Raw genomic sequence first — 16,791 nt, 5'->3', positions numbered from 1 at the left:
AGCATACAGTGAAGTCCATTGTTTTGTGTCAAAGGCCAGCACAGTCTGGGATGTACTGGGGGCAGCCTGCAAGTGTCACCAAGCTCCCAACACCAAAATAGCATACCCACAACTTACTAATAAATGATTACTAAATAAGTAGCTGTAAAGTAAATGACAATAAATGAGTTATTCATCAAAACATTGAATGAATTTATGCAACTGGAATCTCACTGCAATGGCACTTTCTAAATAATTCAACCATACATCTACTTTTGAAATTGTTCTACGAATAAAGGCATAGAATGATAGATCGACATTTTCACAGGCTAGAAATGGCTAGTACCATAGGGAACAATTTTAAAGTAATTGGAGGAGAATATAAAGGGGTCAGAGGTAAGTTTTTTCACACAAAGAGTGGTGAGCATGTGGAATGCCTTGCTAGGGCTGGTGGTAGAGACAAATCCATAGATATGTAAGTGAAATTTAAGAGGCTCTTAGACAGGCATGTGGATGAAAGAAAAATGGACAGCTATGTTGGAGGAAAGGGATAGATTGATCTCGGAGAAGGTTAAAGGACACCACAACATTGTGGGCTGAATGGCCTGTACTCTGCTTTAATGTTCCATGTTCTATACTTTATAATTCAGTCAAAGACACATCATGATCCACAGAGGGTAAATTATCCATGAAGCTGTTACATGGTACATTTAAATAATAATCAAGATACAAGTGAGTGCAGATGCTGGTATCTGCAGCAGGACAGAGACTGCAAGAGGAACTCAGGCTAGCGAGCAGCATTCACTGTGAGGAAAGAATCTGTTAATGTTTTGGGTGAAATCCTGCATCTGGCCCGAGAAGATTCAGATTTAGATGCATTTTGTCACATGTACATTTACACATACAGTGCAAAACGTCATTTGTGTCAATAACCAACATACGCTTGGTGCAGCCCGCAAGTGTTGCCACACACATTGAAAGGGCCTAGATAGGGTAGATATGGAGAGGATGTTCCCTGTAGTGGGGAAGTCGAGGACCAAAGGGCACAGCCTCAGAATGGAAGGACATCCCTTTAGAAGAGGGATGAGCAGGAATTTCTTCAGAGTGTGTTGAATCTGTGGCTGCGGAGGCTAACTTGTTGGGTATGATTAAAGCTGATGTTGATAGGTTCTTGATTAGTAAGACTGTCAAAGGTTACGGGAAGAAGGCAGGAGAATAGGGTTGAGAGGGTTAATAAATCAACCATTGTGGAATGGTGGAGCAGTCTCTGATGGGTCAAATGGCCAAATTCTGTCCCTACATCTGATGGTGTTGTGGTCTTATGCCCACACATTTCAGCAGAATGCAGGGTTTTGATGCAAAATATTGACAAATCCTTCCCTCGCACTGATTCTGCTTATTTTGCTGAGTTCCTCCAGCAGACTGTGTTCAAATCACACTTGCTTGGCATGGAGTGGTTGTGGGAAGCTCAATATGCATGTGAAATAACTCACTAAGCTGAATTGGAGACTTGCCAGATTGACACATTACAGATATAAGTATGACTGAGTCATCAGATCCCCATTTATCTGCTTAATCTACCTGCAAAACAATCTGCAATGTTTGGCATCCATCATTAAGGACCCCCATCACCCAGGACATGCCCTCTTCTCATTGCCACCATCAAGGAGGAGGTACAGGAGCCTGAAGGCACACACTCAACATTTCAGTAACAACTTTTTCTCTACTACCATCAGATCTCTGAAAGGACAATGAAACCATGAACACCACCTCACTATTTTCTTTTCTCTCCTTTTGCACTACTTTTTTTAGTTTTGTATTTGCACTACTAATTTGGCATGGCTCCAGGGTGACCAAGGATGGGAGCTCAACATTCAGGGATATTCAATATTCAGGAGGGATAGACATGAAAGAAAAGGAGGTGGGGTGGCGTTGCTGGTTAAAGAGGAGATTAACGCAATAGAAAGGAAGGACATAAGCCGGGAAGATGTGGAATCGATATGGGTAGAGCTGCATAACACTAAGGGGCAGAAAACGCTGGTGGGAGTTGTGTACAGGCCACCTAACAGTAGTAGTGAGGTCGGGGATGGTATTAAACAGGAAATTAGAAATGTGTGCAATAAAGGAACAGCAGTTATAATGGGTGACTTCAATCTACATGTAGATTGGGTGAACCAAATTGGTAAAGCTGCTGAGGAAGAGGATTTCTTGGAATGTATGCGGGATGGTTTTTTGAACCAACATGTCGAGGAACCAACTAGAGAGCAGGCCATTCTAGACTGGGTCTTGAGCAATGAGGAAGGGTTAATTAGCAATCTTGTCATGAGAGCCCCCTTGAGTAAGAATGACCATAATATGGTGGAATTCTTCATTAAGATGGAGATTGACATAGTTAATTCAGAAACAAAGGTTCTGAACTTAAAGAGGGGTAACTTTGAAGGTATGAGACATGAATTAGCTAAGATAGACTGGCAAATGACACTTAAAGGATTGACGGTGGATATGCAATGCCAAGCATTTAAAGATTGCATGGATGAACTACAACAATTGTTCATCCCAGTTTGGCAAAAGAATAAATCAAGGAAGGTAGTGCACCCGTGGCTGACAAGAGAAATTAGGGATAGTATCAATTCCAAAGAAGAAGCATACAAATTAGCCAGAGAAAGTGGCTCACCTGAGGACTGGGAGAAATTCAGAGTTCAGCAGAGGAGGACAAAGGGCTTAATTAGGAAGCGGAAAAAAGATTATGAGAGAAAACTGGCAGGGAACATAAAAACTGACTGTAAAAGCTTTTATAGATATGTAAAAAGGAAAAGACTGGTAAAGACAAATGTAGGTCTCCTACGGTCTGAAACAGGTGAGTTGATTATGGGGGGCAAGGACATGGCAGACCAATTGAATAATTACTTTGGTTCTGTCTTCACTAAGGAGGACATAAATAATCTTCCAGAAATAGTAGGGGACAGAGGGTCCAGGGAGATGGAAGAACTGAGCGAAATACATGTTAGTAGGGAAGTGGTGTTAGGTAAATTGAAGGGATTAAAGGCAGATAAATCCCCAGGGCCAGATGGTCTGCATCCTAGAGTGCTTAAGGAAGAAGCCCAAGAAATAGTGGATGCATTAGTGATAATTTTTCAAAACTCGTTAGATTCTGGACTAGTTCCTGAGGATTGGAGGGTGGCTAATGTAACCCTACTTTTTAAAAAAGGAGGGAGAGAGAAACCAGGGAATTATAGACCGGTTAGCCTAACGTCGGTGGTGGGGAAACTGCTGGAGTCAGTTATCAAAGTTGTGATAACAGCACATTTGGAAAGCGGTGAAATCATCGGACAAAGTCAGCATGGATTTGTGAAAGGAAAATCACGTCTGACGAATCTCATAGAATTTTTTGAGGATGTAACTAGTAGAGTGGATAGGGGAGAACCAGTGGATGTGGTATATTTGGATTTTCAAAAGGCTTTTGACAAGGTCCCACACAGGAGATTAGTGTGCAAACTTAAAGCACACAGTATTGGGGGTAAGCTATTGATGTGGATAGAGAATTGGTTAGCAGACAGGAAGCAAAGAGTGGGAATAAACGGGACCTTTTCAGAATGGCAGACAGTGACTAGTGGGGTACCGCAAGGCTCATTGCTGGGACCCCAGTTGTTTACAATATATATTAATAACTTGGATGAGAGAATTAAATGCAGCATCTCCAAGTTTGCGGATGACACGAAGCTGGGCGGCAGTGTTAGCTGTGAGGAGGATGCTAAGAGGATGCAGGGTGACTTGGATAGGTTGGGTGAGTGGGCAAATTCATGGCAGATGCAATTTAATGTGGATAAATGTGAAGTTATCCACTTTGGTGGCAAAAATAGGAAAACAGATTATTATCTGAATGGTGGCCGATTAGGAAAAGGGGAGGTGCAACGAGACCTGGGTGTCATTATACACCAGTCATTGAAAGTGGGCATGCAGGTACAGCAGGCGGTGAAAAAGGCGAACGGTATGCTGGCATTTATAGCGAGAGGATTCGAGTACAGGAGCAGGGAGGTACTACTGCAGTTGTACAGGGCCTTGGTGAGACCACACCTGGAGTATTGTGTGCAGTTTTGGTCCCCTAATCTAAGGAAAGACATCCTTGCCATAGAGGGAGTACAAAGAAGGTTCACCAGATTGATTCCTGGGATGGCAGGACTTTCATATGAAGGAAGACTGAATGAACTAGGCTTGTACTCGTTGGAATTTAGAAGATTGAGGGGGGATCTGATTGAAACGTATAAAATCCTAAAGGGATTGGACAGGCTAGATGTAGGAAGGTTGTTCCCGATGTTGGGGAAGTCCAGAACGAGGGGTCACGGTTTGAGGATAAAGGGGAAGCCTTTTAGGACTGAGATTAGGAAAAACTTCTTCACACAGAGAGTGGTGAATCTGTGGAATTCTCAGCCACAGGAAACAGTTGAGGCCAGTTCATTGGCTATATTTAAGAGGGAGTTAAATATGCCCCTTGTGGCTAGGGGGATCAGAGGGTATGGAGGGAAGGCTGGTGCAGGGTTCTGAGTTGGATGATCAGCCATGATCATAATAAGTGGCGGTGCAGGCTCGAAGGGCCGAATGGCCTACTCCTGCACCTATTTTCTATGTCTATGTTCTATGTTTATATATAATCATATAACCATATAACAGTTACAGCACGGAAACAGACCAACTCGGCCCTTCTAATCCGTGCTGAACTCTTACTCTCACCTTGTCCCATCGACCTGCACTCAGCCAATAACCCTCCATTCCTTTCCTGTCCATATAGCTGTCCAATTTAACTATAAACAATAACATCGAACCTGCCTCAACCACTTCTGCTGGAAGCTCGTTCCATACAGCTACCACTCTCTGAGTAACAAAGTTCCCCCTCATGTTATCCCTAAACTTTTCTCCTTTAACTATCAACTCATATATATAAAATTTTAACTTATAGTTTTTAAAACAACAAATTTAACGATGCATGCCAGTGATAATAAACCTGATTCTGATGTGAATGCATTGGGGTTTCATTTTTATTTATATAACGGAGTTTGCCCTTCTAGCCATTCGAGCCGTGTGACCCAGAACCCCCTGACAACCCTGATTTAAACCTAACCTAATTACGAGACAGCTTATAAATAACCAATTAACTTACCCAGTACGTCTTGGGACTGTGGCAGGAAAATGGAGCACCTGAAGGATCCCATGAGGAGGGTATACAAAGACTACTTCCTGAGAAGGCTGGGCTTGAAGGTGTAGAATCCTTGTGGTTAGAGTTAAGAAACTACAAGGGTAAAGAACAGTAGCCAGGAGTTGGGCAACAAATTACAATAGAAGATAGAAGCACGTGTCAAAAAGGCAAAGTTGCAATAGTCATGTGGGATTTCAGTATGCGGATCATTTGAGAAAATCAGGTTGGTGCTGGATCCCGAGAGAAAATTTGTAGAATACTGCAAGGTGGCTTTTTAGAGCATCTTGTGGTTGAGCCGACTCGGGGAAAGGCAAATCTGGATTGGGTGTCATGTACTAAGTCAGATTTGATTAGGGAGCTCAAAGTAAAAGAACCCTGAGGCGGCAATGATCAGAATATTATAGACTTCACCCTGCAAATTGAGAGGGAGAAGTTAAAGTCAAATGTATCAGTATTATTGTGGAGTAAAGAGAATTATAACACCATAAGACCATAGGGCACAAGTGCAGAATTAGGCTATTCGGTCCATCGAGTCTATTCTGCGATTTCATCATGGGTGGCCCATTTCCCTCTTAACCCCATTCTCCTGCCTTCTCCCCATAATCTTCCATGCACTGACTAATCAAGAACCTATCAATCTCTTAAATGCATCCAGTGACCTGATCTCCGCAGCAGCCTGTGGCAACGAATTAGGCAAATTTAGCACCCTATGGCTAAAGAAATTCCTCCTCATCTCTTTTCTAACCGGACGTACCTCTATTTTGAGACTGTGCTCTCTGGTCCTAGACTTCCTCACCAAAGGACATATCCTCACCACATCCACCCTATCAGGTCCATTCCACAAAAAATAGGTTTCAATGAGATCCCCCTTAATTCTTCTGAATTCTAGTAAGTGCAGGCCCAGTGCTATCAAACTCTCCTCATAGAATAAGCCTTTGAGTCCTGGAATCATTTTTGTTAATCTTCTTTGAACTCTCTCCAATGTTGGCACATCCTTTCTTAGATCAGGGGCCCAAAACTGCTCATAATACTCCAAATGTGGCCTGACCAGAGCCTTATAAAGCCTCAACATTATATTCTAGTCCTCTCAGAATGAATGCTAACATTGCATTTCCTTTCCTCACCACCGTCTCAACCTACAAATTAACATTTACGAACTCCTGCATGCGGACGTCAAGGTCCCTTTGCACCTCAGATTTTAGAATCTTCCCCCCCATTCAGAAAACAGTCTACACTTTTATTTCTCCTACCAAAGTGATGGCCATACACTTCCTGACACAGTATTCCATCTACCACTCTATGTACGTTCTCCTAATCTAAATCCTTCTGGAGCCCCTTCACTTCCTCGACACTACCTGCCCCTCCACCTTTCTTCATATCAACTGCAAACTTGGCCACAAGGTATTCAATTCTGTCTGCCAGATCATTGATATATAATGTAAGAAGAATAGGTCCTAACACAGACTCCTGTGGAACACCACTAGTCACCAGCATCCAACCCGAAAAGGCTCCCTTTATTCCCACTCTTTGCATTCTGCCTATCAGCCAATGCTCTATCCAGGCTAGTATCTTTTCTATAATCCCATGGGCTCTTAAGTTGTTTAGCAGCTTCATGTGTGCAACTTGTCAAAGGGCTTCTGAAAATCCAAGTACACAACATCCACTGATTCTCCTTTGTCTATCCTGCTTGATATTTCCTCAAAGAATTCCAACCGATTTGTCAATCAAGATTTTTTTGTAAGGAAAACATCCTGACCATGGCATATTTTGTCAGGTGCCTCCAAGTACCCCAAAGCCACATCTTTAACAATTGACTCAACATCATTCCCAACCACTGAGGTCAGACTAATTGGCCTATAATTTCCTTTCTTCTGCCTTCCTCCCTGCTTGAAGAGTGAAGTGACATTTGCAGTTTTACAGTTATTTGGAACCATGGCGGAATCCATTGATTCTTGAAAGATCATTACTCATGTCTCCACACTCTTTTTAGCCACCTCTTTCCGAACCCTGGTACATAATCCATTTGGTTGAGGTGACTGATTTACCTCCAGACCTTCTATTTTCCCAAGCAACATTTCCCCAGCACTTTCAGCAACTAAACTCATTTCTGTCCCTTGATACTCTTGAACATATGACTTCCCCAGACTCCTACAGTGAAGACTTGCAAAATACTTCTTCAGTTCATTCGTCATTTCCTTGTTCCCCAATACTGTCTCTCCAGCATCTTTTTCTGGCACTACCTGCTCTCACCTCTCTTTGACTCTAGAAATCTGAAAAAAAGAATTCTGGTATCATTTTTTGATATTATTGGCGAGCTTACTTTCATATCTCATCTTCCCTCCCCATGGTTTTTTTTATTTAAATCTATTGGCTTTCAACTACAGTATTTCCCAATCCTTTAACTTCCTTCTATTTTTTGCTGTATTATGTGCTTTTATCTTGGCTTTGACTTCTCCTGTCAGCCACAGTTACATCATCCTGCAGTTAGAATACTTCTCCTTCTTTGGGTTGTATCTATCCTGCACTTTCTAAATTGCTTCCAGAAACTCCAGCCATTGCTGATCTCCTGTCATCCCTGTTCGTGTCCCTTCCCAACCAACTTTGAAGGAGGCAAAGTGTAGGAATAATGGGAGCCCTTTCTGGCAGGCTGCCAGTGAGTAATGGTGACCAAAGGGGTTGCCCTGGGACTGGTTCTTTTTACATTATGTCGATGAGTCGGATGATGGAATTGATGCTTTTGTTGCCAAGTTTGCAGATGGTAGTTTGCACGATGAAGATCAGTGGAGGGGCAGTTAGTGTTGAGGAAGCAGAGAGGCTGCGGAAGAACTTGGACAGATTAGGAGAATGGACAAAGAATTGGCAGATGGAATACTGTATCAGGAAATGTATAATCATGTACTTTGGAAGAAGGAACAAAAGTGTAGATTATTTTCTAAATGGGGAAAAAATTCAAAAATTTGAGATGCAAAAGGACTTGGGAATCCTCACATAGGATTTGCAGGTTGCAGGTTGACTTGGTGGTGAGCAGGGCAAATGCAATGTTAGCATTCACTTCACAAGGTCTAGAGTATTAAAACGAGAATGTAATGTTGAAGCTTTGTAAGAAATTGGTCAGGTCACATTTGGAGAATTGTGAGCAGTCTGGGACCTCTTATTTGTGAAAGAATATACTGACATCGGAGAAGGTTCGGAGGAGGTTAACGAGAATGATTCCAGGAATGAAAAATTTATTGTATGAGGACCATTGGATGGCCCTGGGCCTGCACTCACTGGAGTTCAGAAGAATGGGAGGGATATCATTAAAACCTATTGAATTTTGAAAGGCCTAGATAAAGTGGATGTAGAGAGGATGTTTCCTATGGTAAGAGAGTCTAGGACCAGAGGGCACAGCCTCAGAATAGATGGACATCCATTGAGAATGGAGGAACTTCTTTAGTCAGCTGGTGGAGAATCTGCAGAATTTGTTGCCACCAGTGGTTATGGAAGCCAGGGTATTGGGTATATTTAGAGCTGAGTTTGATAGGCTCTTGACAAGAATGTGAAAGGTTATGGGGATGAAGCAGGAGAATGGGGTTGAGAGGGGAGTGGTTTAGCCATGATGAAATGGTCTAACCAGGGTTTCTGGAGCTGCAACATTACCTCATGACTCTTGAATTCAATTCCCTGACTAATGAAGGCCAACACGCCTTCTTAATTACATTGTCAACTTGCGTTGCAACTTTGATGGATAAATGTACCAGGATCCCAAGGTTCCTCTGTCTCTCCACACTGCAAGAATCCTGCTATTAACCTCTTTAAGATATCAATTGTATGGTAAACTTTCCACATCAATTAGTTAATCCCAACCTTTCCAATTCTTTTGACTGCTTCATCATAAATGTATACAACTTTATCGGGAAGTTTGTATTCTCCAACGGTTTTGAACTTGGTAACGTCTTCTTCCATCTCCCAGTGTATTAGGTCATATCCATTGATGGAATCCCCAGATTCATCAAAATAGAAAAATCTTTTAGCCTCAGCAAACTTTACCATTCTCATTGCTTCCAGTAACTGCAGAAAGAAGGCAAAATGATTATTGTACAAAACATTTCAGCAGGAATAGGAACTGATAATATTTGCCCATTGTCCTGATATTTGCCATATGAAGAAATGGGTGGTGGAGTTGAGATACGTTTCTACCAAAGGAGGTGGAAGGTATTCCTTCCCTCTGCTAGTCTGCAGGTCACCCTTGGGCAAGGGGTAGCCCCCCGATCAGGTTCACACAAAGCCATGGAAGCAGGTGGTGGATGGTCATGTGAGCAGCTGATGTGTATCACAAGTCCTGGTTATGTGGCCATTGACGCTAGGTGGTCAATCTCTGAAGAATATTGATAATACTTGTCTTGTAAAGACACTGCCCAGAGGAAGGCAATGGCAAACATTTTCCCGTAGATACATTTGCCAAGAACTATCACAGTCATGGTCACTAATGTCATATGACACAGTACATAACGAATGAACAAAATTGAAGAAAATCACGAGGTTATCTATGTAACCATTACTAATTTAGTTACTGAGGGAACTCTGTTTTCCCAATGAGGAGTATATATTTTGTTTTCCTACAAGGGCATTCTACAATAAAAGAACTTGCATATCTGGGTAATGAAAAGTTATTCATGCCAAGTGGCAGATATAACTGTAAATCAGGTTTTTTTTTCACTTGCAATGTGTTTTCAATCTTTCAAAACATTTCAAGGTCTTTAAGTATATCAAAATAATAGAAGATTGACTTTTCGACTTTTAGACAGAGATTTTGTTTAAAGAAATTGATAAAAGTATTCCTTTTTCTTGCTTGTGTCACTGGAACAGTGATCTACATTAATCATACATTTTGATCTGATAGTTCTGAAATAATGGATAATGAATTTGAATTGTGAGGGTCCCATAACAAAAATTGCTGTCATTCAAAATGAAACACAAGAGATTCTACAGATGCTGGCTATCCAGAGAAACATACACAAAATGTTGGAGGAACTCAGCAGGTCAGGCAGCATCTATGGAGAGGAATGAACAGTCGACATGTCAGGCTGGGACCCTCCATCAGGACTGGAAAGGAAGGGGGAAGAACCCAGGGTAAAAGGTGGGGGAGAAGAGGAAGGGGTACAAGCTGGGAGGCAGTAGGTGAAAATTAGGTGATGGGGAAGGTGGGTGGGGAGGGGGGATGGGATGAAGTAAGAAGCTGGGAGATGATAGGCGGAAGAGGCAAACGACTGAAAAAGAAGGAATCTGATAGGAGAGGAGAATCGAGCATGGGAGAAGGGAAGGAAGGGGCCAATCAGACGTAGGTGATGGGGTGGTGAAGAGAAGGGAAGGGTTCAAACTTTAGCAGTACAAAGTCAAAGTAAATTTATTATCAAAGTATGTATATGTCTCCATATGCTGTACCTACTTGTGATTAATTTTCTTGCAGGCATTTATAGGGAAATAAAGAAGTACAATAGAATTTATGAAAAACCACACATAAACAAAGACTGACAACAATAAACGAGCAAGAGAAGATAAATTATGTAAATAAAGGGAAGTAGCACTGAGAACATGAGTTGTAGAATCCTTGAAAGTGAGCCTGGAGGTTCTGGAATCTGTTCAGAGTGGAGCGGAGTGAGCTTACAGAATGTGCCAATTACTATGCAGTTGAAGGAATATCTAAATATTACTTTATAGTCTAATTAACTCAACCATGAACGGTCCCAAGTCCAGCTGTGAAACGAATAGGGTTGTACATGGGGCTAACAACCCCATTCGTAAAAACCCAGAACTACAGAAACTCCAACAGAAGCTCCAAAGTCCTCATCCCTGGGAGAGGAAGGAGAAGATAGGCTAGACACCTGAGGACAACTTGAAATATTGACCAGCCAGAGGACTCTGGCAAGCTGCTGTCAGCAGGCTATGCTTCAGTAGGGGCAATGGGTTTAAGTGAGTAAATTATATTTAAATTAGAATAAATTTTAGCAAAGAAAGAATAATATTAGACTAAAATATATCTACCTGCCATGGTGGAAAATCAAAATTTCTTTGACATGTTCCTTCATGACATTTTAGGAGAATCCTCAGACCCTGTGCAATGGATTTAATTGCCAAGTATAGCGCATAAGTGACACCCAGCTCAATATTATGACTGATATCATCTTCGGGGACGTTGTCTTCATTCATTTTTTCACAGTTCAAAGGTTGTATCAGCTTTTTGTCCTGCTGGAATAGGCACTGTGGTTTGTTTGAACTGCATACTTCCGTGTAGTTTTTGTTTTGCTTCGAACACGTGGAGCGGAGTTCCCAGTATTTTTCAATGAACTTGTTATATCCCTCGGCTGGAGGCTTCAAGTTCCTCAAGTGCGACAGAAAACCAGGAATACATCCCGTTTTGAAAGAGAAGCCCAGAATGTTTCCTACTGCCTTAATATTCTTCATCTTTGCTACTGCTCTGGACATAGACCAAGCATCACTAGCAAGCCATGTCCTCCTAATGCCTCGGCGAATAATTTCATTGAACAGTTTAACGACGATGGCTTGTTTAGCAAATAGAACAATGACACTTGCATTCGGAGTGCTTTCAATTTTTGAGATCAAGTTCTGTATCCGTTGGGTACTCTGATCATCACATACGTAAGTTGGAATCTCTTCATTGAAACCAATACAGATATTCTGCTTCTGAGCCTGAAGTCTGAAATCAGTCACTGCAGACATGCCATATTCATCGTCGGTCGCGATGACCCCTACCCAATTCCATTTAAAATAATTGACTAGTTTGGCCAGAGCTTTCGTCTGATGGACATCACTAGGCACAGTGCGCATAAATGATGCAAATCTCCCTTTGTTACTCAGGATAGAAGTAGATGACGCAAAACTAATCTGTAAAACATTCAGAATAAAGAAAAGTTAGTCAATGAGACTAAGGTCAAGGTAAATATTAGGCACAGAGAGAGCATTCAATTTCAAAGTCAGTCAAATTAAATTTATTATCAAGATTTAAGATTCAAGTTTCAAGATTCTTTAATGTTACTTCCAGCACACAAGTGAAAAGCAGAACAAAATAATTATTACAAGCACTAACACCCACTGTGATGAAGTGGTTTGAGAGATTGGTGATGAAACTTATCAACTCCTGCCTGGCATGAGAAGTAACCCGGTTCTGCTCCAATATGCCTACCACCTCAAAAGTTCCACAATAGGTACCTTTTTGTTGGCTTTTTGCTCAACCCTGGAACATCTGGACAGCAAAGATGTGAACATCAGGGTGTTTTTATCAACTACAGCTCCGCATTGAGTACTATTATCCACTCAAAACTAATCCATAAGCTTGAACAACTTGGCCTCAATACTTCCCTGTGCAATTGGATCCTCGATTTACTCACTTTCAGACATTATTCAGTTCGGATTGGCAAAAACATCTCCTCCACAATGTCCATCAGCAGCTGTGTGCTTGGCCCCTGCTCTACGTGCTTTATGCTTATGACTGTGAGTCTGAGTACATCTCCAATATCATATGTAAGCCTGCCGATGAAACCATCGTTGTTGGTCAAATCAAGGGTGGTGATGAATCGTCATCTAGGGGGAAGACTGAAAATCTGGCTGAGTGGTGCCATAACAACAACCTCTCGCTCAATGTCGGCAAGACCATAGAGCTGACTGTTGACTTCAGCAGCAGCAGACGGGAGGTCCACGAGCCAGTCCTCACTGGACAATCAGAGGTGGACAGGGTTGGCAACTTTAAGTTCCTTGGTGTTATTATTTTGGTGAACCTGTCCTGGGTCCAGTACTTAGGTGCAATTACGTAGAAAGCACAGCAGCACCCTTACCCTCTAGGGAGTTTACAAAGGTTCAGCATGACATCTAAAACTTTGACAAACTTCTATAGATGTGTGGTAGAGAATATAATTATTGGTTGCATCACAGCCTGCTATGGAAGTAACAATGCCCTTCTCTGAAAAATCCTACAAAAATATAGTGAATATGGCCAAGATCATCACAGCTAAAGCCTTCCCCACCACTGAGCTCATCTACATGGAGCTTTGTGACAAGAAAGCAGCATCCATCATCAGGGACCCCCACCACCAGGACATGCTCTCTTCTCATTGTTGTCATTAACATGAAGGTACAGGAGCCTCAGGACCCTCACCACCAGGTTCAGGAACAGTTAACACCCCTCAACCACCAGGGTCTTGAACCAAAGCGGATGACTTCACTCAACTTCACTCACCCTGTCACTGAACTGTTTCCACAACCTTCAAGGACTCTTCGTCTCATGTTCTCAATATTTATGGCTTATTTAATTATTATTATTATTATTATTTTTCTTTTGTATTTTCACAGTTTGTTATCTTTTGCATGTTGGTTGTTGGTCCATCCTGTTAGCAGTGGTCTTTCATTGATTGTATTGTGTTTCTTGGGTTTACTGTATATGCCTGCAAGGAAATGAATCTCAGGGTTGTATATGGTGACATATACGTAATTTGATAATAAATTGGACTATGAACTTTGAAAAATTACAATAAGACAAAGAACACAATAATAAAAAGCAACAAATGCAAATATAACCATATAACCATATAACAATTACAGCACCGAAACAGGCCATGTTGGCCCTTCTAGTCCATGCCGAACTCTTACTCTCACCTACTCCCATGTACCTGCACTCAGCCCGTAACCCTCCATTCCTTTCCTGTCCATATACCTATCCAATTTTTTTTTAAATGACAAATCGAACCTGCCTCTACCACTTCCACTGGAAGCTTGTTCCACAAAATATATATGATAGCTTATATCCATTGATTGATCACAAACAAGATAAAACCTTTAGATGCTGCAAATCCAAGCAACACATGCAAGATGCTGGGGGAATTTAACAGGCCAGGCAGCATCTATGAAAAAGAGTAAGCAGTCGATGTTTCAGGCTGAGACCTTTCCTCAGGACTGGAGAAAAATAGATGAGAAGTCAGAGTAAGAAGTTGGGAAGAGGGGAGGAAGAAGCACTGTACACAGTAGTCGGTGACAGGTGAAACCGAGAGAGGGGGAGAGACTGGGAAGTCGGGTGGTGAAAGAGACAAAGGGCCGGAGAAGGGGGAGCCTGATAGATTGATTGTACGTACATAAAGTGACGCTAGGTACAGAAGTGTCTGTACATAAGGTGACTCTGAAGGAAAATCATAAATTAGTGGTGGTGGGTGAAGGTGTTGACCAGCCTTACAGCTTGGGGACTGTAGCTGTTTTTGGGTCTGGTGATCTTGGTGTGGATACTGTGCTGCCCCCTCCATGACGAGGAGGAGTCCATGAGCAGTGTAGGCAGGATATTGCAGCCCTTTTTCTGGTACTTTACATATAGATATGTAAAGTACATACTGCATCTGTCACCATAGATATCCTGAGATTCATTGTCTTGCAGGCATTTACAGTAAAAAATACATTAGAATTTGTGAAAAACTATATATAAACAAAGACTGACAAACAACCAAGCGCAAAAGAAAGCAAACTATCCAATAAAACAATGTAATATTGAGAACGTGAGTTGTAAAGAGTCCCTGAAGGTGAGTCTGTTGGTTGTAGAAGCAGTTCAGAGTAGTTGTGAATAAACATCTCATTAGTTCAGGAGCCTGCTGACTATAAGGTATTTACTGTTCCTGAACCTGGTGTTGTGGAACCTAAGTCTCCTGTACCTCCTACCCGATGTAGCAGTAAGAAGAGAGCATGGCCTAGATGTTGGAAGTCCTTGATGAGCTTTCTTGTGGTAGCATCTGTTAGTCTCGCGAGACCATGGATCTGTGCCTGGAAAGTCTCGCTTGTCCTCTCCAGGGCGCAGGCCTGGGCAAGGTTGTGTGGAAGACTGGCAGTTGCCCATGCTGCAAGTCTCCCCTCTCCACGACACCGATGTTGTCCAAGGGAAGGGCAAGGGCTGATACAGTTTGCACCAGTGTCATCTCAGGAGTTGCCAGAACGAGGTTGAAGGCAACGTCGGACTGCCTTAGGAACTCCAGCTCCGGACTTGTCCTCAGGGTTTACTCCCGAAGCCTTTCCCATGAGTGGGTATGGCCGCAAGGCAGCGGAGGTTTGAAATCAGGATTTTCTCTCTCTTAGATGGACTTCCTTCCCAGGTTGATGAGTTCCATTTACCCGAAGCACTGGTTTTAAGGCGCCACGACCCGCCTTCGCTCCTTCTCCTGTCAGTAGAAGCAATTCTGCCAGGCTCAGAGGCTAAGCCACATGAGAAGGCCAGGAGTTGGACCTGGTTGTCAGAGGCTATTTGAGGTGCATGCCATGAGGAGCACTTTTAGGTAGTGGGAGCTTGTCCCCACTACCACCCCTCGGCTTGACAACCTTGGAACATTTCTTGTGGTAATGCTCCATGAAAATGTGCTCAATGTAGGCAGGGTTGTTTTCTGTGATAGACTGGGATGTACCCATCATTTTCTGTAAGCTTTTCCATTCCTGAGCATTGGTATTTCCTAGGCAGGCCATGATGTAATCAGTTAAGACACTCTCCACTGTGCATCTATAGAGATTTTGCAACTTCTCAGAAAATAGAGCTGCTGAAATTCATCTATAATCCTGTGGAAGAAGTGGCAAGGTTGAGGGAGTGGGAGCAGAGCAGGGGTTCATCAGTAGGGAGGCCCTGTCTCAATAATAAATTAGCACATTAAGTTTGTACATACATGCATCTTTAATTGTGTTTTGTATATTGTCTGAAAGTAGACAAGTTCCTCAACATACCCCTGCTGTTTGAGGAGACGCACAGGAGTAGGATAGATTGGCTGGTTGAGTGTGTTGAAACAATACCTCGCACGCAATGTCCGTAAGACCAAGAAACTGTTTATGGACTTCAGGAAGGGGGGGTAATCAGAACATACACAGGTCCTCATTGAGGGTCAGCAGTATATACATTTGTCAAACTGGAGTGGAGAGTGAGTTTGTAAACTGGGTGGGAGCAAAGGATGTTGGGGATGGTGATGATAGATCACCACGGGATGAGTGTGGGACAGGTTGCAGAGAAAGAATTCCAGGGCAGGGGTGGGGGAGAGGGTGGGGCACAGGAGAAGATACACCCAGCTCTGTGATACCAGGCAAAGTCATTTGATTCTAGACAATTAATTTATTGATCATCACAGAATGTTACTCTGGTGCTTCCTGCTCTCTCCCTATCTCTTTCTCCTTTCCCAACCGTGATTCTGTTCTCCCCTGCCCCCTTCCCACATTCAGTACACAATAGAGACCCATATCAGAATCAGGTTTATCATCATGAAATTGTTTTTCTTTTTGCGGCATTAGTACAGTGCAAAACATAAAATTACTGCAGTACCGAACAAAAGTCTTGGGTACCATAGCTACATATATATGCATCTAAGACTTTTGCACAGTAATTTATGTTCAAAGTTTGATTTATTATCAAAGTATACAACTCTGAAATTCTTCTTCTCCAGATAGCCACAAAACCAAGAGAGAAAAGAACAGCAGCATGACCCCCCAAATCACGCCCCCAGCCCCCCTGTACACAGCTAATGAGAAACTTCGGTTGAAAAACACAGAATATAAAAAACAAGAAGACTGAAAAAGTCCATTGTCCAAGTCCATATTTAAATCCATATCCAAAATGTAGA

The 16,791-nt window shown here is 42.4% G+C and overlaps 1 protein-coding gene across 1 annotated transcript in view; it reads right to left on the bottom strand.

Annotated features, from left to right (window-relative positions):
* The window catches only part of LOC134359732 (G-protein coupled receptor family C group 6 member A-like), a 49,246-nt gene that overhangs the window by 6,155 nt on the left and 26,300 nt on the right, over positions 1 to 16,791 (bottom strand). The window contains exons 3-4 of the mRNA XM_063073269.1: positions 11,195 to 12,055; positions 9,017 to 9,220 (exon numbers count right to left, since the gene is read on the bottom strand). Of these exons, the coding sequence (XP_062929339.1) occupies positions 9,017 to 9,220; positions 11,195 to 12,055 (1,065 nt within the window). The remainder of the gene's footprint in view (positions 1 to 9,016; positions 9,221 to 11,194; positions 12,056 to 16,791) is intronic.

This window comes from Mobula hypostoma, chromosome 2, assembly GCF_963921235.1.
Source record: "Mobula hypostoma chromosome 2, sMobHyp1.1, whole genome shotgun sequence".
In the NCBI taxonomy this organism is placed as follows: Eukaryota; Metazoa; Chordata; class Chondrichthyes; order Myliobatiformes; family Myliobatidae; genus Mobula; species Mobula hypostoma.
This window is presented reverse-complemented; position numbering and strand designations above follow the sequence as displayed.